Source organism: Xenopus tropicalis, chromosome 1, assembly GCF_000004195.4.
Source record: "Xenopus tropicalis strain Nigerian chromosome 1, UCB_Xtro_10.0, whole genome shotgun sequence".
Classification (NCBI taxonomy): Eukaryota; Metazoa; Chordata; class Amphibia; order Anura; family Pipidae; genus Xenopus; species Xenopus tropicalis.
In genome coordinates, this window is record NC_030677.2 from 45,768,561 (window position 1) to 45,794,713 (window position 26,153).

Sequence of the window (26,153 nt, forward strand, 5' to 3'; positions counted from 1 at the left end):
TAAGACTGCTGAAAATGTACTACTCTAGCCAGATTGCCGACAGGAAATAGTTGAAGGGGAAATATGTTCGCTGTTTAAATACAATACAATAAAGTCACTGATGCCTTATTCACCAGTACCAATTTCCGAAGGAATCAAGTGCATCCCTTGACAATGAAAGATGGAGGTTTCATCTAAAGATGTAAAACATGTTTTCTGTGTGCAAAGAACATTCCATATATACTTATCTTTCAAGATATTACTAATAGCTGTCACAGTCCTTTATTGCTCTTGGACATTCTACCTAGACCCTTACTAAATACCTTTAGGATTATAGCTATCCTATCAGAGGCCCAAGACTGATTCTTGCATTAGATTTTCACGGCCTCCAACTTTCTCCATAAACTCTCCAGACTTTTTTATATGACATAATATGTTAAATCAGAGGGAATCTAAAAAGGACATTTACAGCTAGTAGACGCTATAGAGATAATCTACCAAACTGTATTAAAGGGAAAATTTGTGGATGATAACCGCTACTCATAAATGTGATATTTTTCCTTAAGTCTTTAATCTTTTGCAATTCCCATTTTCTCTTTTAGAAAGTCCTGACTTTTCCTTCTCTATCCTAATAGATAGATAGATAGATGACTTTCTGTCATTTAGGGCATTCAGACAACTTGAAAGCAATACTGATATGTTTCCAGATGTGACACATTATGAGGGTACTATGCATGTGACATTTCTGTAGGCAAATTAACAACTAAATGAGAGACTATAGCATACTGACCAAGCTGTAAAAAATGTAAAGATCACATTATCTCAGTAGCTAAAGACATAAATTAATCGAGATTCAATTATTCAGGCCAAAGCTTACATTCCATCCTGGCGTGTGATAGTGAAGCCATAGTTTGGGTAGTGCAGAAATGACACGTTGACTCCAATGAGCGGTGTTCCGTCAGCGGTAAGAACTTGGCCCCTGATTACAGATGCAAGGCTGCAGTGAAGTGAGAAAGGAAGACTTCAGGTTATGTACATTTGCCTTCTGAAATGCGATTCATACCATGATTCAATGCTTTACTACCTCAGGTCTATAACGCTCTTACTGTACAAAGATGCTAATGGTGAGCAGCGCTCCACAGAAACCAAAGATTCCCCATGAATTTCAGAAGTGACTCTCTGGTTCCTTCAGTATCTTCCAGCGTAAAATTAAAAATGGAATATAATTCACTGAGTGACTATGTGGTAAAATATACTTCTATCCCTTCTAGCAAAAACTTAAATATTAAATCCAATAATAACTGGAAAGTTAGCATTGCCAATGTTAACCTGTTACTGGCTACTTCAGAGCAAGTGAGTCCGACCAATGCAATATCTAGATGCTAGAACTGGGTGAGTAATTGTTTTGCATGAGGCTGTAGCCAATCAGAGCTACAGGATTCAGTACAATGTGGATAACACCCTTGTATGAAATTGATGCCACTAGCCATAGTTTGTTGTTTTAAAATGTATTTAGTTACAGAGGCATTATGCTGATAATCTCGCCACTAGGGGACACTCTTTGATTGGAGGCTTTGAATGATGCTTTATTTTAACATATGCACTGGCCATATATTTTACTGCACATTTATAAACAGGGTATGAATAATATTTTACCAGTGATTCTGAAAGGAAAATAAACACTGAGTTGACATTGCAGTATACAGGTCAAGGAACTGAAAATACCACACAGCTCTGGGTTTATTGTTCTTTATGCATTAAGGAATACAAATGAGAATAGCGCACTAAAAATAGAAAGATTTATGAGCCCAACCAGAGTTTTATTATGGTGCAAGCTCTAAGCTTGCACATGTTCTACTAGTCTCAAAGTCTAACAACACTTAAGCAAGAGAGGCAGAAGGCAGCAACGGGAATTATTTCTCTGCAAAAGGCCTAATAACGTCTTTGGAAAGTCAAATCATAAAATGATTAGTCTGTTTATTTGCAGTAGCCATAAAAGCCCTCTTCAGTGTATGAAGCTCTACTAGTCAGACACAGTCTCTGGCACTTGCACGAAGAATACCATACTTTCCAATTAATTGTGAGGCAATTGGAAAATCTGCTGGGAATGGAAGGCAGAAGATTTAGAGGGGGCAATAAGGAACATTCCTGCAACAACTTTTAATCAACTGCTGCGCCTAACTGCATTAATACAGTTAAATGACTGTAGGCCCAGGAGTTCTAATGTAAATCATCTTCCTTCACTCAGCAGGACATAAGGCACCTGCTCTCTGGTTACTGGTAGATTTTTAGATCATTACGGCTTCTGTAAAGCACCACTCAAGCAGCTTGCAAGCTCATAGACTAATAATGGGAATGTGTAAAATAACACCCCTACATATAACCATCTCTTGGATGGAATAAAAAGTTCATAATCAGAAGTGCAGTTCTGGAGTCTAGTTACAGAAATATTTAGTGGAATGATCTTGGAAGGTTAAAAAAACAAATCATGGCATATATGTGTCCTTTTTCACCTTTACAGTATGATGTAGAAATTCCAAAATAGGCTTAATATGTAATGAAAATGTTTAGAGTATAGCATGCTTAAATATAAATACATACACTTAAAGTTTAAAATTCTAGAACAGAAGTAGTTCATATTGATGTGGGAAAATGTTCTCAAGAATAGCCATAAACCCTCTCCCATAGACTTCCCAAGACTTGCATGGAGGGTGCGGAAGTCTCTGCCTAATGATCTGACTGGTGTATCAAAGGCCATCAGGTGACCATGACATTTCTTATCATTCTACTAAAATCTAGAAACCATACTAAGAAAGAATTAACCACTTATTTGAGGATTAGAGTCCTGTATCTATCTGCTGCCGCACTACTGAGGCTTCATGTCATACACAACACAACACACTTTGTTGGTCTATAGAAAATATTGACCAAAAATGTACAATAAGTAACTTCTAACACTGGACATCAGAATAATTGCAATTTTATTCTACAAATCCAGTCAGCGTGTTTAGACATTTATGAAATTATAAAATGTTTATGCAGCTGTTGGAGTTTTCTATGGACAATTTCTCTGATCTCAAACAAACCAAGTTTATATTGGGAGAAATACAAAAGAAATATGGGCAATTTGCGCCTTTAAAGTTTAGCTATTGAAACATATATCTTTTTTTTTACTATAGATTAATTGCTAATTGATTGACACTGTCTTTATTTACCTAGAGATTGTGTCACCCACTTGCTATAAGAAAATATGCACCTCCGGCAGCTGGCATAGCAGATTACTGATCATCCCAAATTCTTGCTTTGTTAGTTTGTACTAAATAATATTGAAATTACACAATGTCTTTTTGTATTTTGTTTTATTTTTGTATAAGACGTAAGATGATATTATGCACCAGTTTAAATTCATTTCCCATACACTATAGCATTTTTACACTTCCAGGTTTTTGTTATCAACAAGCCAAGAGTTAACCTTCAGTTGCTGTCTACAACTAAAGTGATATTCATAGAACAATTCATAGTCATAGGAAAGTAAGTCTTTTATATGAACTGGGGATTTGCCAGACTGTCAAGATCAATAAATCTATTATTTAACTGATGCAAACTTAACACCAACAAATAACTGGAGAAAGTACACAAGAGTAAACAGCCTCAACATTAAAAAAAACTCTAATGCTGGCGATGGCAGGGGCTGATCACAATGATAAGCGTGTGGGTCCAAACTGATTAATAAATGAAAATTCAGTAATATGACAGATAATTAATTTCTAAGCAACTCACTCTCTCTCTCTCTAAATATATATATATATATATACACTCACCTAAAGGATTATTAGGAACACCATACTAATACCCTTCTCTGACCTCTAGCATCAACAAGGCATTTTCACCCACAGGACTGCCGCATACTGGATGTTTTTCCCTTTTCACACCATTCTTTGTAAACCCTAGAAATGGTTGTGCGTGAAAATCCCAGTAACTGAGCAGATTGTGAAATACTCAGACCGGCCCGTCTGGCACCAACAACCATGCCACGCTCAAAATTGCTTAAATCACCTTTCTTTCCCATTCTGACATTCAGTTTGGAGTTCAGGAGATTGTCTTGACCAGGACCACACCCCTAAATGCATTGAAGCAACTGCCATGTGATTAGTTGATTAGATAATTGCATTAATGAGAAATTGAACAGGTGTTCCTAATAAACCTTTAGGTGAGTGTATGTGTGTGTATATAATCATTGTTCAGGTATTTGTACATTTAACAGGCTGTTGCCTGTTTCTATTCTCTCCAAACTTGTCCTCTCCTCCAGCCAAGACTTCAATTCCCACAATGCCTTGCATGTTTCTTTACAGACCTGTTAAGCAAAGAACATGCAAGCGTTGTGGGAAATAAAGTCTTGGCTTGAGAAGAGTTGGCTTCTGCTATGTTTTATGTGTCAGGAAAAGCACTGCAGAGAATAAAAAGGCAAATATATGTACCTGTAATGTATATTCGAAAGTTGCTACCATCTTCTTTCATAATGCAAAAATTCTGTTTTTTTTTAAGGGAAATACTATATATTATTTGCACCAACATAGATTGCAAATATTATTGTTTTTCATTTTAGTAACTGACAACTTAAATCTTTAATAACTATTGTTGTTATTTAACAAAACCATTAATAAGCAAAGGCTCTCTCAGGTAACGTCTGGCTGCAGTTCTGCGTGGCCTATTTTTGTGTGTGTCAGAGTGACAGTTTTACCTTTTATTGAAAGGGTTGTCTCCCGGCATGACATGGGTGCTGTCAGGTCCTGTAAGGAAGCTGATCCTATCGTAGAAAGGTTTGGCAGCCTGCTGGGATGGTGACTGCTGGCTTTGGCTGATAATGTCCTGTGGATCAGGGCGGCCACGGCAGTACGGCTGATTCTGGCAGGAACTCTGTAAGCAGCAGTCTGGGTCCATGCAGTCGATTAAGCCATCTGCCAGAAGAAAGTCACTTGATTGAATTCATACTCTACTGGATTATGTCTCCTGCACTATAATAACACTTTCATTGCTAGGTTATACTTTTCTGCTTGCATTTGGAGCTACGAGTTGCCTGGATAAGTGAGGAGTTAATTGTATGAAATAACAGGAGTGTTACTTTCCTTTGTAAGAAAACATATCCTCATTGTCGGAATGCACGCATTACCAGTCGAAATTAGTCAGATACAACAAAATAATGTTCAACGTGCAATTCACTGTCTAGTTAAGTTTGCATGGAGGACTGCTAGAGAGTACTCATGCTTAAACAGCTGACAGGCTCGGGAGAGTAAAAAGGCAGCTAATAAGCCTCCTGTTTGGAAGTCATCAGATGGATTTTTATCTGCTGTACCTTTAGGCACAGCAGATCACAGTCTATTGTCTCATTTAAAAGGCTTTATTCTGTGCAATGCAGAATCAGTGAAGAGTTTCCGTTTCAACACACAGATTAACACCAGAGATGCATGCGTCCTTTTACACCTACAGCAGGTACATTGCAGCCAAATGCCATCCTGCCTAGTAGAAAAATTGACTCTAGTAATGAACAGGTTCAAGTGAGATGTCCAGATGGTAGAGATGATTACTATAATGAGTTTGTTTAGGCCTCGTACACACTACAGACTTGGCTGCAATTCTGATCCAATTTGGAATACCGTCTAGTTCTCTCCAGTCAGATCATAGTGCTAGAAGTATTCCTATGCCAGTCACATGCTTTTGGGGATCTGCTTGTAATGAAGAAGCTTTGTTTGGTTCAAACATTTGAATTAATAATAATGATATCTATAAATATATTTACTGGGGTCCTCCAAATCCAACTCCATAATTATGTGACTAGCTTTAATTTTAAATTAAAAATCAAAATGACTTGTATTAACTATTTAATACCAATACAGTTACAGAAGGAAAGAGATAAAGAAGTTGTGTCCTCTGGAATTGCAGAAAAGTTGAAACCAAAAGATAGCTAAGTGGTCTGTCTCTAAAAGGACAAACACAATGGAGAACAAATCTCTTCATAAAAACAATCTTTATTTCAAGACCTTTTAAAGGGTAGACAGGTAAGGGGAGGCTCAGGCTTGATGCATTTCACAGCAGTTGGCAGCCAAACTCGAAAGACTCAATTAAGAACAGATAAAAATTTATCAAAATGACACAAAATTTAAACAAAGGACAATTCCAAATTCCTTGTAATTTGAAAATTTTGACTTCAGTTGGAAGGCAAATAATTTTCAAATTATAAGGAATTTGGAATTGTCCTTTTTTAAATGCCATTTTTTAAATTATAAATACAATTCTAGTGTGGTTTATTAATATAGGTGTGATTTTGATAAATTTATATCTGTTCTTGATTGGGTCTTTGCAGTTTTAAATATTTATTATAAGTTTTCAATTTATTTAATACACAATCTACTCTTGTAGATTCTTTATTCAAAGTGCTGAATGCTCCGTGTTTATAGTGGTTTTTGTATCATGTATAATGGGTTATTCCCTTCTTAGTGTGTATGGTATAAATTGCATGAGCTCCACAGGGGGTGCTATGGTTTCTAAAGAAATGATTTTCAACTGCCACAAAAAGTGTAACATCTAAGCCTCCCCCTAACTGTCAACCCTTTTTTAAAGTTTTTGAAAGATAATGTTTTTATGAAGAGATTTATACTTTGGAATTGGATTCGCATTGCTGTTTATTTTCATGAGAAAAGTTGGAACCCCAGCTTTTCAGCAGTTGGTGGGATACTGGGGCTTACAATGGGTCAGTAGTTAGATGGTTGCAGGCTAAACATCCTAATGCATATACTGAAAACTGTCACACAATACATCAGAGGGTCACCCTCTTATGCTGGGTTCCTGGGGAAAATCCCCTTCTGCCCCTGCCATACATTTGTCCCTGCAACAGAAGTCTGGAGTCTGCATGTGGCCTGAAACAAGTCTCCCAGTTCAAGGACCTAAGGATACACATAAAATACTTTGTTGGGATACAGTTGCAAATGGGCAGCTCTGTAATCTTCTAAATCTTCTAAAGCCAATTGCTCAGAATTGCACCATGATCTTTTCTTGGGGCCAGAATGATATCTCTGGGTGCTCTACATGGCACCTTATTATCTGCCCATTGACTTATTATATCATGGCCCTGCTGTCTCCCAGCAACTACACCTGCAGGGCTATAGACAATGAAGTGGAAATATTACAAGGACCTGGAAACAGAATCTTTTCCAATCCATAAACAGTTTAGAAGTAGTTAGAGAAAGTTACCTATATAACTTTAGGGTTGCATCAAAAAAAGTAAAATTGGAAACTTCCTCGTAATCTGCTGAGAAATAGGAGCTAAAGTGCAGCGGAAGAAATTCTAGCATTTAGTAATTCATCTTTGTTATTTTATAGAAAGCAAATGTACATCTGGCTGGTAGTCTGCAGGTCATAAAAACTGCATGAGATTGACACGTTCTGAACTAATCAGCTGGAAATGCATTTTTTACAAGCCTTTCTGCTGACATCAATCAGAGGAAGGATCTCATTTTCACCAGCCAAGATGCAGGGACACACTGTTTGTTATTTTTCAGGGGAGTTTATCAGCAACTTGCCCAAGCGAATGACGGATGGTTATGAATTTGACTCGGTATAACTGAGAAAGCATTTCTCATTCTTTGTCTGCTTGTCAGTCCCAACTATTATCTAGTATAACTAACAGGAGAAACCACACGGCCCAACTGAGGTAAAAGTTAAATGGCTGTGGCAGGACAACATCCCTTACAGCACTGAGTAAAGTCAAAGAAAGTTGGACATGGGCTCAAAAAATAAAGGGTCATTTACTATGAATTGCAAAGCAAGTGCCAGACATATTGCTCACCAACCACTTGGATGTTTCTCTCAGTGCCCCCAAACCAGGGAGTTATTTCTGAATTCCTGACTTGGTGGCAAGTTTTGGTTGAATAAAAATGAAAAAGATTTACTACCAAATAAAGCCCCCTGTAAGCTGATGTGTGATGTGTGCATAGAGGCTGCCTAATAGCCAATCTTAGCCCTTATTTGGCACCTCCATTTACATTTATGGTGCTTGTGTTGCTCTCCAAGTCTTTTTACATTAGACTGTGGCTCACGAGTAAGAAAGGTTGGGGACCGCTGGTGTAGAGCATAGCTTTGGCGCTCCCTAACGTGCTCATCATGGACAGGTAGAGAGCGGAAGGGAGGATGTCTAAGCACCTCATGAATACAGTACAACAGAACGCAGGCAACATGTAATTTAGAATGCAGAAACCTGCAAAAATTCATATAAGTGCAGGGCACAAAGTGTGACAACCATGGACGTTTGCACCTGTTTTCTGCACTTTGCACCTAGCCCTATACAGAACTATAAACCTGTGAAACCATACTCACTATATTGTACATTTTCTTCAAGGATCTGAGCTGGTTTCTTTTTCCTTTATTCAAAATTAGAAAAGCCAAGGAGGGAGAATTTGTGTGATAGCTTGGATTTTCTGTATTTAGGGGGACTGCACACTGAAATTATATTTATGGGGAAGAATCACTAAGCAGAGGCCAGTGTTCCCTGCTATCACCTGAAATTTATAGGGCAATCTGAATTTCGCATCAGATCAGCCGTATTTATGTGTAAGTTGACTACATTATAAAAAGAAAAATATATGTTTGCCGTGCTTAATCCTTACTTGAAACTCTCAGAAGATTTGGCCAGATGATTGCTGTGCGGTGCTTAAAAGGTGTTGGTAGCACAAGCTGCTTGTTAAAGTAATTGTGTGGAGACACAGCTGCAGACTTATAGCAGGTCATTGGGTGAATCTGCTGAAATTTTTGCTGCCCCCAAGAGTTTTAGAAATGGCTGCAATATGTATCATTGAGATATTTTTCAGCCACAAATTGTGCATAGGAGAGGCAAGCTGAAAATAAACAAATTCTCCTCTATACAAAGGAATATGAAGAACCCACTCCAATCGGCTTCACCTGCATACAGCCACAACAGTTATCAAGTGCCCAAATAAAATGCAGTATTCCCCTTTGAAATGCTTTCTAAGGGAATACACATCATTATTTAGTAGATAAGGTGCCAAAGTGGCATCAGCAAAGGAAATTCTTAAATAAACTGTTATATACAGAAACAATGAATTTGCAGGAAAACACTATAAAACTAGATGAAACACACAGCACATTAGGAAACCACATCAAATGCCACCAAATGCCACACCAAATGTCCACCTTTAGGCCTATTAAGAAATCAATTTTAAAAGACTATTTTCATAAAAAGGTATCCAAAAGACAAATGTAGTGAATGTTCCAGCATATCTGCCAACATTCTCACCACTTGGGGTGCCCATGCTATCTGAGGCTTAGTGGGTTTCTCAGTTCTAAGGACTCACACAATTAGTTCTGTACACTATAACAGCAGATTGCTGCATGTATCTTCACACTGAGCAATAGCAAGAGCCATGGGTAACCCTAGATTTGTCATGTTCATCCAAATGCACAACAGTGAGAAGCAAGCAGTGGGAAAATCACTGGTATATGGCACACCTTCAAGACTATCGCCACAAAATGTCTTCAGGCAAAAATCACATATGCCTGCCCTTATTTTAGCCAATCCAATTGTCTTCTGACTGGTACCAATTCCATCACTTAGAGAAACAACTGCATCTAAACACAGATACATCTCCTCATGTGACATTACTCTTATGCTTTAAAACTTATTTATCCACACTAAGGGGAAAGTAACACTAATAATAAAAAGGAAATATCTTCTTTTACACTCTACTGAATCATAAACTCTCTTCATAACAGTGTGCCAGCACCCCCATTTAACCTCCCTACAGTCAAGAAGGGCAAGAAGTTGTAATAAAATAAATATAACGAAGGCATAAATCAAACAAAACTAGTAATTTTACTTTAAAATCCTTTATCACAGGCAGAGAATGCTAGCCCCAGTGTAACAGTTCTTTTATGGAACACTCTGTTGCCAAGCAACTTCTCATGGCTGATATCCACTTACCAAGACAGTCTGAAATAAGCAGTTAGACAATATATTTTTTTCTTTGCAATTTTGTTCCTTGCCATTTGTCATAGCTAGAATTTTTTTTGTTTTGTTTTATAAAGTCTTTCAGCTGCCTGAAACATAATTTAGCATTTTTAAAAGTGCATTTATCTAAAACTTCATTCTTTAATGCAATTTGCTACTGTATTATCATTATCCATATTATATATGTTTGTGGAAAAAATTAAATAAGCTAACTGCTAAGAAAGTAACATTATATACTGTATAACAAAGTGTGTTGTGTATTCAATGAAGAATTGTTTGTATGTAAGTAGGACAATACTGAAAAGGGCAATGCTGTGTTTTGGGACTCGCTGGATAACACCACTCCATTTAATATAGAATATTCGATTAAAAATGATGTTTGTGTACTCCATACATGTTTTTCTCCAATTTGTACAGAAATAAAGAAAACTATCTTGGAAATCATTATTCTAGGACACGTTTTTAAAAAGTATTCAAATAACATTTTCATTTGAGTAGAAACTAGAAAGGGAGACCTTTTACCTTGTTCATTGTCCTTACTATCAGCACAAAGGGTCTCCATAGCTACGTCACAGCCGGTGCCCCTCCATCCTGGTTGGCAAACACAGTGCCATCCATTTTGATCCAAAGTGCACCTTCCATTGCTGTTGCAAAGACCTGGACAACCATCTGCAAAGACACAGACATAAGGACATACCAAGTGACTTCAGAAATCCAAAGCACCACCCCTTTGTAAAACAAACATTTGACACTTACAGGCCTTATTTAAGCATAAACACTGTAACTGCACATGAATATAGCACAAACTGTCACTCTGAATGGATTGTAAATACTTAAGTTGCGCATCAAATTGGAGTTATAATGACATTACCTAAACATCTAAGCATTCTTTTCTGATGTTCATTTATTTTTTTTCCCAAACATTTGTTAAAATTTCATTTTTCAGTAGTGGGTAGAGGTGGATGTGCTGCAGAGCAATCAGAAAGTAATGCTATTTGTGTTGCCATGCATAATGTCATCCACTCTCATATTAATAGAATTTCTGGAAGTACAATATACTTCATCTGACATTTTATAATGTTATGTGAGATCTTTGCAGCTAGAGGTGGTGGATTTAAAGGTGCAGCCCTCCAGGTAACACTTCATGGACAGGAAACCAAATTTCTGATTTTGCACAGGTTTGGGGGGCCCTCCAAAAACAGGGAATGTTTTGTATATAACTTAATGTGAGTTATCAAAAGTACTTGTTTTAATTCAGCTTTTATGGGATAAGGATGGGAGTTGAGAAGAAAATCTTTTTCTCCAGACAAATTTGAACTTTATATGATGAACGACACCTTTAATATCTTTTGGCGGGATAAAGTTTTCATGTGAATTTACAGTGCTTTTTGAGTGCTGCACAAAGTATCTGCCAGTTACGTTGACGATACTTTATGACGCAGGTACATTCCTTTTTCACATAAGAAGCAAAGCCCAGAAATAAAGTGAAGCAGATTAGCATCTATACTAACATTCACTGGGGGAATCAGGCTGCAAACGAATGTGACAGGACTGACAGGATTTTGAACTAAATGTAGGAGTTGTGCAAATTTGGTTACTCAGGACAGACAAAATGAAATACCAGAAGGACCACGAGAAAACATTGATAGACTCAACAAAAACACGGTAGTGACGTGCTTCAAGACAGATAGCAGAAAGTGAGGGGGGTTTTTTTGTGACAGTCTCCCTAAGGCTTTTGCAGCGTTACCTTTATATCCTATCTTGTCTGCTTTTATGAGCAAGAAGGGAAAATTTATGAAACCATTACAATTATTTAGTATATCGGTGATTAAAATGGAGCAAATGTCTTCAGTCTGACAATACATGTACAAAAGGATGCAAGAATACAATAACAAAACATAGCAGTCTCTGGCCTCTTTGCTGATGATAGATTTCACTGTGTTTTAACTGAATGGTTTGGTCCATAATGATAGTGCTTCCCATTTCCAGATCCGCTCACTAGATGGAGGACCTAGGTGTCTCAAGGAATTCAATAGTTAAGTGTGTTAAGAGTCTTTGGAATTTTTTGGAACAATAAGACATCTTCCCTAAAAGTTATTAACTAGGATATTACTTTTCCACCGACTCTGGTCTAATTATTACAAGAGTTGTCTTTGCAATTTGGAGAGCCGAATGTGCTTAACTTGCAGCATTAAATGCTAGGCACTTTATAAAACCAAATGTCCCCGTTCCTTTTTATTCCTTCTTTAAAATTCTGGTTCCTAATTGACTTTTATTCCAGCTTAACTTTACACAAAATATTATAATGACCTTCTTTTTCTCTTTTATAATTAGGATTTTGTGAGATGGGGAGCTTTTTTTTTAACCTTTTCAGGGGGGGGTGCGTGTGCTCTAAACTCATGTTGAAGGCCAATGTGACGTTAATTGGAGGATTAAGCAATTTGGTTTACAGAGCAGAGTGGAAGAGACAGTGAAGTGAAAGGACTCACCCATATAGTAAATAATTTTCCCTGAATACCTTTATGCCAGTCTTTGCAACATTTTAAGCACATTTTAAGCACACGTAAAAAAATTAAATGATACTGCAAAAGACACAATGGCAACTTGTCAAGAATATACACATGCACAGGCCACACGTTCAGTTAGGGAACAGGAGATGCAGAGGAAAAAGTCACATTACTGCAGCTTTAAGAGGGGCTTCAATGGCGGCCATCTTTAAGAAATCCAAAATGAATACTAACAAACCACAGAATTCTATGCTGAAAAGGGATATAGCCACATTCTGTAATACTTGAAATTAAGGGGTTTCAATATGCTATACCATTAAATGTAAAAGTCTGTGGTTTTCAATAAAATCATCTATTGGGGGTTAAAGCCTTTTCATACTTACAGTATGTGTTAGTACATTTTTAAACAAAATCTTTAAGAACAAAGAACTTTGATGCTCTTAGATTTCCTTTTTTTTTAATCAAATTTTCTAATGATTTGACCTATTCCATAAAAACACATGAACTGCAGTTAAAGATGACTGCCTTCAGCTAAGATCTTGCATTGCAGCTTGCCAGGGTGACTTTGGTAGTATTATTTATGAATCTTTGCTTAATATTTGATGTTCCGTGTAATTAGGGTAAAATCAAGAAAATTGGCATATGAAAAAGGTAAATATAATGATGGGTGGGTGGGTACATTCATTTCTTCATTTATGGATATGGGGTGTATTTGTTGCCTGGTTGTGATTTCATAATACTATTGGCTGGCTAGTCTACTCTGTGCTTCTTCTGATTCACATCTCTATAGCTTGACTAACAGGCTACACCAGCCATTTTCTAGTAAATATTTCTTGATTTTTAAGAGACTTTTCACTGAAGAACTGAGACTACACAAGATAGCCAGTCTCTCAAGGAAAGTATACACAGGTATGGGACCTGTTATCCAGAATGCTCAGGACCTAGGGTTTTCCAGAAGAGGCGTCTTTTGAATCTACATACTTCATTTCTACTAAAAAATAATTTAATCATTAATTAAATCCAACAGGATTGTTTTGCTTCCAATAAGGATTAATTATATCTTAGTTGGGATCAAGTACAAGGTACTGTTTTATTATTACAGAGAAAAAGGGAAATCAGTTTTAAAAATTAGAATTATTTGCTTATAATGGAGTCTATGGGAGATTGCCTTTCCATAATTCAGAGCTTTCTGGATAACTGGTTTCTGGATAATGGATCCCATACCTGTAGTAGCAATGTTACTTCTGATGATCTTCAACATCGTAATTTATACATAATGTATTTATATATTTAAATACTTGTTGAAGCTTATAGGACATAATTATTTAATTATTTTTTTGTTTTTTAAACTATGTCTATTTCTTTTTCCTAAAGTAATCCTTCTCCCAGTTCTGAGGGCACCTTATGGCATTCATTCATTCCCATAGGTTGATAACAAGAGGGAAAAAATCTTTGTCAGTGACCCGTTGTAACAGAGGACAATAAAGGAAAGAAACTGAAATATAGTGGGTGCAACAAGGTCATAATATAAATGCCAGTTGCATATCTTCAGTCAGGAAAAATTATAATTATCTACTGGTTCAAAAAGTATTTTATAAAAAAAAAATGCTCTATGCATTTAAAGTATAAAGATAAGGAAAAAACATATATATTTAGCTCTGTCAAATACAGAATATTTTATATACACACCTTTTTCCAATCGAAAAATATATATAGGGGGGAGCACGAGACAAAATGCAAAATTTCTGCAAAAAAAGTGCTTTTATTTTTATGCCATACACAACATTGAATGCCACATTTTTCCCTCATATAAAAACATTTAACGCTTTTACTATTAGTTGAACATAAATATAGTTTATTAGTCTCAAATCCTATTTAGGTGCTCTAGTTTAGTATTTTACTAAAGTTAATTTTTCCTTTAGCAATTTATAGTTAATGGAGATATTTGTATTAAAGTAAATAATGGGCATTAAGTGGGAGCTTGGCTGATGGTCGAGGGAAAAAACAAGGCATACAGGGGGATCAGAAGGTTGTATGCAAGCTGGTTTTGCTAATAGAAAGAAAGAAGAAAGCGAGAGAAAATATAGCAAAACCCATTTTGATGATTTGAAAGGTAACCAAGAAAGTAAATGGAAAGGAAATAACACACTGGTACAGTAACACAGCTATGTCTAATGACTAGAAACACAGCTATGTCTAATGACTAGAAAAGTGAAGCAAAATTAGCTAGAAAAGCTGAAACAGTCTATATCACTGATGATTTGAGGTCTAAAACTATTGTTAAGGAGCAGAAGAAATGAGGAAAAATAAACATGTGTCTGAGATGTCCGTGTAAGGAACCTGCATCCCTCAAGTTACAGCATACTACAACTCCCATAATACTCAGCAAGGAAGTTGTCATTTAGAAATAGCAAGAAGCCTCCACAAAATAATCATTATTTTCTCATTGTGCTTTCTGATGCAAATCTGCACCAAAGGTGATTTGCTTATGACAAATTTCAGACGTAGGAATTCACCTTGCGCCGTCGAATGCTCATTAGCAACATTTATCTTTTGTGGAACTTTTGCAAGAAATTAGAAAAGAACCTAGAGATGCAGTGTTTTATCACTTTAAGAGCCAGCAAAATGGATGCATTTACACATTTTGAAAATAACACATACTAAAAATAAAGTCAGCAAATGCTAGACATGTAATAATGCACACAGAAACAGCATCGGTCTGATTAAGAAGACTCAATAATGCAGAACTGGTGTTACTGGTGTTTTGTTGAGGATAATATAACACATACACATTGGGGTGAATATAACTTGCTTTATATTTACTCCAATGTATTAAGATTAGACAAGAAAGAAAGAAGAATACAGTACCTTTAACTATCTTATCCAAATAGTGAGCTTGAGAAAGTGAAAGAGGGAAGAGAACAAGACAAGACAGTTCAGGACAGGTATTGCCATGCAGACAGAGAGCAGCTAGTGCTGTTAGAGGCAGTATATATTTCATTAGAATGAAAAGTGCACCTACATGGCTTAAAACAGGACAGAGAAAATATACATAAATGCAAATTTCATATTGTTAAACATTTCATATTGTGTGGACATGTTGGCAGTTAACATATTTGTCCTTCAGACTTGAAGTCCAGCCTTCCCTATTACCTAGGGCCCCCAAACCAAACCCAATATTTTAGCGTTAAATCCCATAAGAAGTCTATATTCAGCAACAGCCAAAGTGGGAGTTCCAGTGCTAATGCTGTGGGTTACCGGCAATAGACGCACCATTTATGTGACAGTGGTTGCTGAACTTAGAGTTAACCTAATTAGCAGTAAAAAAAAGTATTTGGAAGCTTGAAACTAAAGCCTCAGCAGCAGTTTAGCACTTCCTGTAAAGGTTCCTAACGTGGTTGCACCCTCTTAGTCAAAAGAGACCATTCTATCTCCCTTTAACAAGAGCAAGAATCAAAACAAACATTTGTTTTTATTAAACATATGCAGAGCAATCATAATGTTGAAAAAAATATATTCTTGAATATAAGGTACAAAATCGGAGACAATGCCTTTGTAAAAGGAGGTATTTTATGAGCCCCTATTGCACTGATTGCTGGTTTTGTCCTGTGTAATAACACACATAATCACAGCAGGAAAAATGCAATCTGATTTTACTGTACATTTCCATGAAAGACTTACCAATGAAAATTACAGCAGAATAACCACAGAGATGCTTAAAAGCTCTCTCTTGCAAGGTAGACTATAACAATATGAGTATTGCAATTTACATGGTCAGTATCTTGAATTGGATCAAGGGTAATCGGCATATTGGAAAGCAATAATGCTACCGCACGCTTACACAAACTAGTAATTCATGAAAGCAAATACGGACAATTATGCAAAGCACAACCCAAAGCTGTGTGTTGCAATTGTGGGCAGCAGGACTACATACACTGAGCAGAGCTTATCAGCGGAATGATATTCTAGGTGATTTGAACTGAATTGTGCTTCTACGGATAAAGGATATATAAATGCAGTTTAAAATCCTTGTAGACTTTTAGAAATTCTACTCATTATCTGCATGCTAAACAATACCAAATGTATTGAATGGTTTTGAACTGAAGCAGAGATCCAACATTTAATTCACATATGTAAAAACATCTGTCAATAAGTATTTTGTAAGGGTAAGGTCACACAGGGATATTGTCAGTCTGTGGATGAGCGCAGGCTGACAATACGCCCATACACTTTCTTGTTGTGCCCGGAATCATTGAATCCGCCAGGATGCAGGCTCACACAGCCATATACACTAACTAAAGCAAGACTTTACATTTGTTGGCGGATATTTAGCTGCATGTCTGCACCTGGGTGGATTTAATGCTTCTGGGTGCAGGCACAATGAGAAGATTTTTTTTAAGCGTATGGGCTTATCTGCAGGCTTACAATATGTCTGAGTCACCTTACCCTAAAGCTGTATGCTTCATATAAGCAAATATGTATTATGTGAAAATGTCTGCAAGTAAAGGGGAAGAATGCAACGGTTTATCTGACTATATTAAGGACTATTGGGGGCACAGAACTTTCACCTACCCACATTATGTCCCTTAAATGTATATAGGAGTAAAAAATAGATGAGTAAATATCACAATAACCAAAACATTTTTTATGTAATGTTTGCAAAGATTTGTCTTTGAAAATGAAGTCTTGGTTTGTACTGTATTACCTACCTAATACCTCATGGCTGACACCTATCATCTGTAAATAAACTTCCATGCAGCCAGCATCTGGCACAATCTCTGGCTAATAGTGATTCAGAGTTATTTTAACCAGTGGGTTTCTTTCTTATCAGGACATACAAACCCAACATATACCACTTTTTAATATGGTGCATATCCCTTCATTTCTTCTCTAAGGAAAATCATACAGATGGACAAAACTCCCAGAAAGTTAAAATGCCTTTGTTGCCCTCCTGGGCACAAAGCAATTTTACAAGCCTTGAGGTCCTTCAACCAGCTTCAAGAGAACCGGTGGGCTTAAAACATTGCTCCATGTCTAGAATTGAAATAAAGGCATGTGAGTGCTATGTGAGTGCTGCCCATTTGTATGATTTTCTATGGAAATACTCAAGAGTCGACTCCTGTGGCTCCCAGTCAATCACTGACTATAGGAAGTTAAGAAGCATTTTACTCACATAAGAAGCATTTTACTCACTTAAATTTATAGCTTTCTGCTGTGCAGTGAAGTAGTTAAGTCCATTATACAGATCTCTGCATTATCCTGGGGGGGGCACAGGTCCTACACTTGTCACACTGCATTGTTATTCTAAACATCCTTTGCAGGGCACATTATATGTCAGAAAGCGCCAGTCTCCTATTAGAAGTTCTGATCGTGGCCTTCTCTAATGACTGCTATTAGCATCCCATTAAACAGGCACATAGGTATCATTCTTAGATTATTCATGCACTAGATTCACTAGATATGATAAAATGAAACGAGTCTAGGAATAAGTATATTAAAACCATTTATTCCAATCAGCTGCTGTTTTAATCAGCAGGAACAGCATGCCCATTGATTTGATGTTCATTAATTGGTGTTCACCGCACTATTTTATTACTGATTATCTTGTCATAAAGGATTAGAGGAGTAACACAATTTGCATTTGTAGATATCTGTCCCTTTAGCCCTGAGTTTATCCAGACGCACCGTGTGAATGATTCTTATCCTAATCGAATGTGAATGATTCTTATCCTAACAGGAACCTGTTTCTAGGCATAATACACTAAACAGTGGTAACTCTTATATACATTTCACCAGAATTATTATGTCAGATGGTGAGTGTTCAAATGTTATTAGTAGGTTTTAACATTTCTGTTAGTGTAGTATTTTCCGAGCATTTTGTATAATTTGGACAGATTTGCAGCAGGACTTTGATTGTGCTGCTAGTTTGTAGTAGGCTCGGGAGAGGCAGCCAAATCTGCTCTGATTAATTTGGCTGAACATTCGTCAAACGACTAAAGAGAAAGAATGAAGAATTGGACTTATCCAGTGACATACTTGTAAGCTGAACAGCAAGAGCTTTCTCTTCCCAATTAGCTTAAGTAATCTGCACAAAAATATAGACCTGTTGCTAAAAGGACTGGCAAATTGTGTTGGCTGGGATGAATGGCGAGCCAGAGAAAGGAAAGCCAAGAATGTTTGCTGCACAGATTTTTGTGACTTTTCTGGCACTCGGAATGTTCATTGCATTCATTTTTGTCCAACACAACAGTGTGGTATTGCCAGAGATGTCGAATTAACTCCAGTCCAGAGCTGAGATAATAATCCAGCCTTTGCAATTCTAAAATGGAACTCCATAACATTAAACCTTAGAGTTAGCGTTTCTATTGCTACCATTATATTATAGAGAACACTATGCAAACAAGGTTGTGAAATGTGCTGGCATCATATAAATAAATGATGATGATAAAAAATTGTTTATCCTCGTGACCAATGAGAACATGAGACACAGAGAATGGCAACAGGAGGAATCCTTGCAGACTATGAAAAATGATCTGGTGCCAAACAAACTCGCATCTTGTTAGAAACGCGACACATAATGAAATCACAATATATCAGAATGATAACATTTCCTATTTACAAATCCTGTGCAGAAATCAAATGAACATTTCATTATGGCAACATGCAAACACCTCTCACAAACATGACACTTTAACAGCTGAGTCCTCCGGGAAAAATCGTGCTGAATGACAGAACAGAAAGCGGCTTGGTAGTTTTTGAATACCAGAGCTAAAAAAACTCAGCATTGCTGCTGTTTTCCCCACTGCCAGACATAATGTCTAATTATACTCCTATGTATTCTACTGCATTATTATGCTACCTGGTCTGCTTCACGATAATACTCTTTTCCCCCTCTATGAATGTAATCTTGTGGCTTTATTCCCCGTAATTACCAACGACTCGATAAGGCCATTAGGAGCAGAGGCACTGGGAGGAAATACAAGACAAAGTGTAATATCCACAGTGCACAACAAACTCAAGAACTGCAGAGCCATAACGAGAGGAAACAATGGGGTGCCATTGAGAGCTGCTAGCATACATATGCCACTGGAAGGAAGCATTGCTCACAGGAGAATACTCTGAGTGTATACTTTACAAAGACAAACACACATGGATACGCATATTGTGTTGGAAGCTTGTCTTGGGATTCCAGTTCCAACAAAACCTGCCTCTGAGCCATTATCAACTCGAAACATGCTGTGCTGTCTTGTGATCCACGGTTATCCCAGATGTTTTAGGAAAATAATACAAAATGTGACAGGTAAAATTAACTAACTCAGGAGGAGATACCCAGTAAATTCCTAGCAATGGTTATAGCCTTTATCACTATGATGGATTTGAGTGTCTTTTGGAGCTCACGAGGTGAAGTCAATGCTTAATAAAGTTACAGCAGTTCTTTTTTGCATTCTTCACAAGTAACAGAAAAACAGATGTTTCTCAAACTCTAATGGCTTAAAAAATATTGCTTAAAATGTGTATATTCTTTATTATTTGTATGTAGTTCTACATACATGTGCAGTGCTAGGCACAGCTTATTAGGGTGCAATAAGTCGTACAGTCTTACTAAGCTGCAGGGTGATTAAGTGAATTGCTAAAGGCCACAATGAGTTGTCATAAGAAATCAAACCCAAGTTAGAGTCATGTAACATAATCCTGTACATAAGCAATTCTATATACACTATATGGGCAAAGATGCGGAACTCCACAACCAAGAGTATTGTTGTTGTGGGTTTTGCTACTATTCAAATGAACGAGATGATGTGGGGCGACTAGGTCTAAAATGCATTGAGATCAGGGCTCTGTGCAGGTCAGTAACGTTTTCCCACTCCCATCTTAGCAAACCAATAGACCTTATTTTGCCATGGGGTTATTATTCTGCTGAAAAGGTAACAGGGCTGCTTTTTCCATGAGGAAGGTAAGAACCTTACTTTAGGTGGCAAGGAACAGCTAGTTATCAGGGGAAATGTCAAGAAAATGATTGTATAATTTAGTTATGGCTGTGGCTTAAATGATAATAAGCAGTGACCACATAACTTGTGGCCATAAAGTATAAGTATTTTACAGTAATAAGATAGAAAGAAAGGCCCTTACATAGATTCTATCCATTTTTGTCTAAACAGGACTGTTTTTGACTGACATCTATTGAAAACTCTTAAGGTTATTATATTTGAGTACAAAAGTAGGATAAAAGTGATGTACAGTTACCAGATCTATTTTTGAAAAAATCTGGTCAGACTGATGCTTGAGACTTTGCAGAAAAGCATAGAGACCTATTAATCCTATTCGAAGTTATTTTGTTGCACTGCCCTCTATAGTTTTTTCTTTTCCATTTGTTCCATTTCCTAGTTCTCTGCTTTACCTTCTCTGAATCCCCTGCTTTATGGGGAAGGCCATATAACTTGCCTCTTGTGAGCACAGCTATAAATGGCTTTTTCTGGTTTCAAAGATATGATGAAAACATGCAGACAACACAGTCCAGCCAAGTTATACAGTTGTATAAACATATTTAGCTTATAATATTATTTAAACTGGGCATTGTAAAAACAAACTAACCGACCAAGGTGTCAGCTCCGATGCTCTACAGGTATAATGCAATATCAATAATCACAGGCAGCCCATGTTAGCCCCAATGCCTCAGTATCAGGGTGATGATTGAAACAGGCTACCTTCTGTCTACATCAGTGACAGCTCTAAATGAACAATACTACTAGCATCTGCTACACAAATTATTTCAATCTACTGCCTCATCAATTGAACAGAGGCTTAAAGAAGGCTTTTCTTGTAGTGTAAGGGATTCATTACATAAGTATTTAAACAACTATTGACACATTACTATCCATCAGTGCCTCACTGTGGGCTGGAGAGCCCTGCAATGACTGGGAATCCTGATAGCAATTAACACATATAAAGTGATTTATTTCATAGATACTGGTAGTATAGTACTTCCAATAAATAGATACTGGTAGTAAAGTACTTCCAATAAAAATGGCTAGTACAGATTTCAGAAATGTTTGGTTTGTAGGCATTACATCTGCATGTTGTCACTCCTAGAAATACCACTTATATAGCAAGTTTGGGACGTATGTAGTAATAACAACAAGGCTACTGGCACCTGGTTGGTATTTAATACCTAGCCAATAAAACCATACCTGATGCCAATGTTATCTTTAAGTAGGAAAAATGAAAATATTAAAAGGGTAGTTTTATTTTTTAGAAAAGGTGGCAACCCTACATATAAGATAACCACAACTGATATCAACCTTATCAACAAGAACAATTCTTTTGCACAGGATTTTGCCCAAAACACTCGAGTAGCCGTATCACTTAGGGCATAGACTTTTATCTGTTCATACCTTGGTGTGTTTTGCCTTCACTTATTTGTATAACTCCTGGGTCAGACTGAATCAGATGGAGCTTATTTAACAACATATGGTCAGACATTTAGGATGAGAGTAACAATAGTTTGATCACGCTCAACTAATTAAATTCAATAGATTGTTTCTCCCATTTACTGAAATGAAGAATGCCTATTTTTTATTGTTCATTACTCCATGTGGGATTAATTAATGAAAGCTTAATGATATTAGTCCACAATTAGATCACTTATGCTTAACCACATGCTTTCTAGGCATACACATATAAATATATATTTTGGGCAGGAAGATAATTGTTCAGCACTATAGCAATTAAACAGCTGTAGCCTGTCTCATGCTTTAAGTGATGAGGCTGCAGGCAAGTGACACAGCAGATGGCCATATCCACCCATTCCAATGTTCAAGACTGAAAAAAGCAAGAGGTGTTGACAAATCTAAACAAGGCAGTATTGGCTCCATGCAAATGTATTTATTTGCAAGTCAGATTGAAGAATATAATTCATGTATTAAGACAGCATTACAGTATGTGGCAGCTCTGTGATTTCATAGATCTCTGGGATGGAGCAGGCTTCCTACCAACATGATTATTTACTCATTTCATACTGATAGGAGAGCCTCATGAAAAAACAGCTGCTACCAGATTCCTGTATAGGAATTTAGTTGCCTCTCAAAATATAAAAAATCAGGCTCATATAAATATTATTGTTAACATCATCCATGGTTTGCAAAAGGCTTTATGAATTAAATATTTACTATTTCCACAAAGGCTTGAAAGGGTTATTCAGCCTTTCAATCCTTTTTTCTTGGAAGCACATAGCACCTGGGATGTTGATCTCCATACCCAGTGAACTGGGAACATAATACTGTCAGTGTGGCCTTTTCCAAATGTTCCGGTAATGAAGGTTCCTTTTTATTTCCGGTCACCATAGTGAGAATAAAGGCCTTTAGAAAAATGAATGGAAAGCATGTGTACATATGGGGTGAGGCCTCGGTTACTTTTGTGTGTGTAGGGTAATTGCGCCACGTCACTGAATATCTGCTATACACACTGCTTCTCTGTGCTTTCAAATAATCTGTAAAATACACTATTTTCACTATATTTTAAATTGTATTGGCTATGAGGATATTAAAATTCGACATAAAACCATAAAAAAAAATAATATATATCATGTTGTTTGGAGTTTCTGAGGCACAGAGAATGTAGGCTGCAGGTCACAAGGGACATAGGGACTAAATTCATACCTCCTTCAGAGTCCTATAGACTTTAACAAGTTTGGGACAAAACTTGACAAAGCAATTCCCAAGCTTTTATCTATCATTTTATATTCATAAAAAAATTCACAGTGGGGCTGTCTACTCCATGGCCCTTCAGCTAAATCTTAACTCCCAGAATCCTTTTCTAGGGGCTGATATATGTTGAAGCAGCTTTACAGTGTATCAACATAACAGTTAGCAAGCTTTCAGACATGGCGTTGTATGAGTTAAATCAGCATTACAGGCTTTAGTATTTTCCATTGCAGTTGTGGAGTTCCCATGTGACACTATACAATGACGTTAACCTTTCTATATTTTAGTGTCCTATCTCCAGACTCTGCCCAGTGCAGAATTTGTTGTGCTACCTGCGTAATCTGTCCTCCAACATAAGGCCATAAACACTATTCATTGCAAGTACTTTGTCAAACTAACAGTCTAAAGATCCCTTGTGCATAACAATAATGAGGAAAGTCAGAGTGGTCGCTCCCCAGACAAGACATAATTCCGCCCCCTCTGGGTAGAGAAATAAATTACACATCATACTTTACTGAAGTTCTTCTGTGCTTTATTAAATAAAAGAGATATATTACCCAACGCATAAAACACTCAGTGCTAATATGGCCAGTCCTATGTTTTGTATTGTTTCTCTTCAAGAGACTGTAAGGAGAAGGTTTCTCTGAGGTCATAAGTCTGGAAACTGTGTTGGTGAATGACAAATCTATCAGCCAACAGTTGCTGAGAACTTGACAGTTGTAATTTAGTAACATATGTGGAAATGAAGGTGCCACATCCCTTCAAAGATGAGGGATTCATTTAGAGAATGAATGCCCCCTTCATAAAGTCCTTATATTTTTACATAACAACTGCTTTGTACTTTGAATTTTTTTAAAAAATATTTAGATATTTAGATATTATGTTGTCTAGACTCTATAATAGTATGGCTGTCCTGCACAAGTTCTCTCCTCCATTGCTAAACATTGCTTATCTCCCCAAAGCCCTAATAGCCAGAGATTGGTATAGATGAGAGGAGCACAGAAAAGTGGGTGTTATATGGGTCCTTCTTTGCATTTCCTCAGGTTTAAAAGGGGACCTGTCACCCAAACATATAATTCCAAATTATTTTCTATTGTGCCAGACAGGTAAAATAAACTTTGCTTACATTATATAAATTATAGAAATGCACATCAAGCAGACATGCACCATTTTGTGGACACTATTATTAAGATAAACTTCATCATCATCCCAAAATCTTGGTAATGGTTCAGAATGTGGGACCTGATGTCCATGCCCAGGCTAAACAATTATAGGTGGTAAGGAAGGAAGCGGAATTTGAGAAGTTCAATGACATCTAGGAAGTACAGACTGGGAAGTGAAAGTAATTGTTTGAGGCATAGAGGCAGGGCGGACAATATATAATTGTCATTTTTTACATATTTACACTGCTTCTTCTGCAGTTCTTAACTGCTATCTGGTTGTAGGGCTTTATTAATCTTAGCAACCAAGCAGCAGTTTGGAAGCCAGAATATTAAATCAATGTGAGTGGGTCTTAAAAGAAAGACAAGCAAAAATAATAAAAAAAAATAAGAACAGCAATGAAAGTGAGCCCATATACTGGTTTTGGTTGCAGTTTGTGAGTTTGTGACCCCAACAAACAGACATTATTTATAAAGAGAATATGAAAACTAATAATAAAAAAAAAATAAGAGCTATTTGTTTATACAAGGCCCTTTATAAAAAGCTAAACATTCATGTAAGGGTGAACATTCCCTTTAAAGACCAAGGTTACATTTTTGGAAAAATGACTGAAGACTAATTAAACCAATCCCATATCATCACATCTTCTTAATTCCTTGATTAATAAAAAAATTTATAATTCAATGTTTCTCACATTACTTTATCCATAATTGGATCACAAATGCACAGTGCCTGATAAATATGGTTAGCTTTGAAAATATATTAAATCACTGCATTTTCTGCACTCTAGTCTACAGAGAAACATGAAGATAAATCCATTAGTAAAACCAGGATCCGGCCAAAATGCTCTGATAGTCATGCATGGATGCACATTTTCTTCTGCCAGAGTAAAGAGACTGTTGTTTGCCCCTGGGATAGCATAGTGGACTGTATTTATATAAAGTCATATTTACGGAGCTTTTTACAGCGAGCACCATCATTACGATAAATCTAAACACTCATGCCAAGTCATATCTACATTGATTTGCACTAATCTGTCCTTCGAGATAATAATGCAGTTCTACACGTGCTAAATTCCAATCCAATGATCAGCCATTTTCAGAAAAAAATAGTCTCAGTCTTGTATATAATCAGAGAGAATGAGCTTACTTGGAATACTATACTTGGTCAGTGGAGAATTTTAGGCCAATTGAGTTTTTTGCTAGCCACGGAAATACTAGTGCGTTGTTTTATGTTAAAGCCATGCAGAACTGCTCTGATTAACTGCACAAGCAATTGCTGAAGGCAGAGGGTTTGGTAAATGTGATGCCCTTATCTGGATAAGCATTGAAACAGTGATTCTCCAGCTAACAGTATCGAGTTAGTATGCCTCTAAGCCCCACAAGACAAATCATCTTACAACTACATAGTATTCTACATACCGCTACTACTACACATGCTACTCTATAACCTTATTACTTATCAGTTTGCCTTGGGACACTCCCCTTCTGTTTTGCCTAGAACCTATATCACTGGGATCATGTTTATAGAGTTTGAGTAAAGAAAACACAATCAATAGTATTCTCCCACAAAGAAAAATTTGGATTATGACTTCTACTGGTTTTTGAGTCATTGCTTTTAAAACAAATATTTATTTTACAGTTATCCTTGGGCCACTTTATTTTCTACATTGCAAATTGTGCTAACCCAGTACAGGAAAACAGAAAAATATAAAAAACAGGACCATTAGGTTTTAGTTCCTATTTAAAATGTATGTTCAAGTAGAGCCAGAATCCTGTAGTTGCCATC

The 26,153-nt window shown here is 36.8% G+C and overlaps 1 protein-coding gene across 8 annotated transcripts in view; it reads right to left on the minus strand.

The window, feature by feature from the left end:
* tenm3 (teneurin transmembrane protein 3) overlaps positions 1–26,153 on the minus strand; it is a 580,699-nt gene that overhangs the window by 62,828 nt on the left and 491,718 nt on the right. For 5 of the 8 annotated variants that reach the window (XM_031895444.1, XM_031895442.1, XM_031895440.1 and 2 more), the window contains 5 exons: positions 15,373–15,399; positions 11,745–11,762; positions 10,520–10,666; positions 4,721–4,937; positions 857–976 (listed from right to left, as the gene is read on the minus strand). In XM_031895444.1, the coding sequence (XP_031751304.1) occupies positions 857–976; positions 4,721–4,937; positions 10,520–10,666; positions 11,745–11,762; positions 15,373–15,399 (529 nt within the window). The remainder of the gene's footprint in view (positions 1–856; positions 977–4,720; positions 4,938–10,519; positions 10,667–11,744; positions 11,763–15,372; positions 15,400–26,153) is intronic. The other 3 variants (XM_031895448.1, XM_031895443.1, XM_031895441.1) reach the window with 2 other exon arrangements.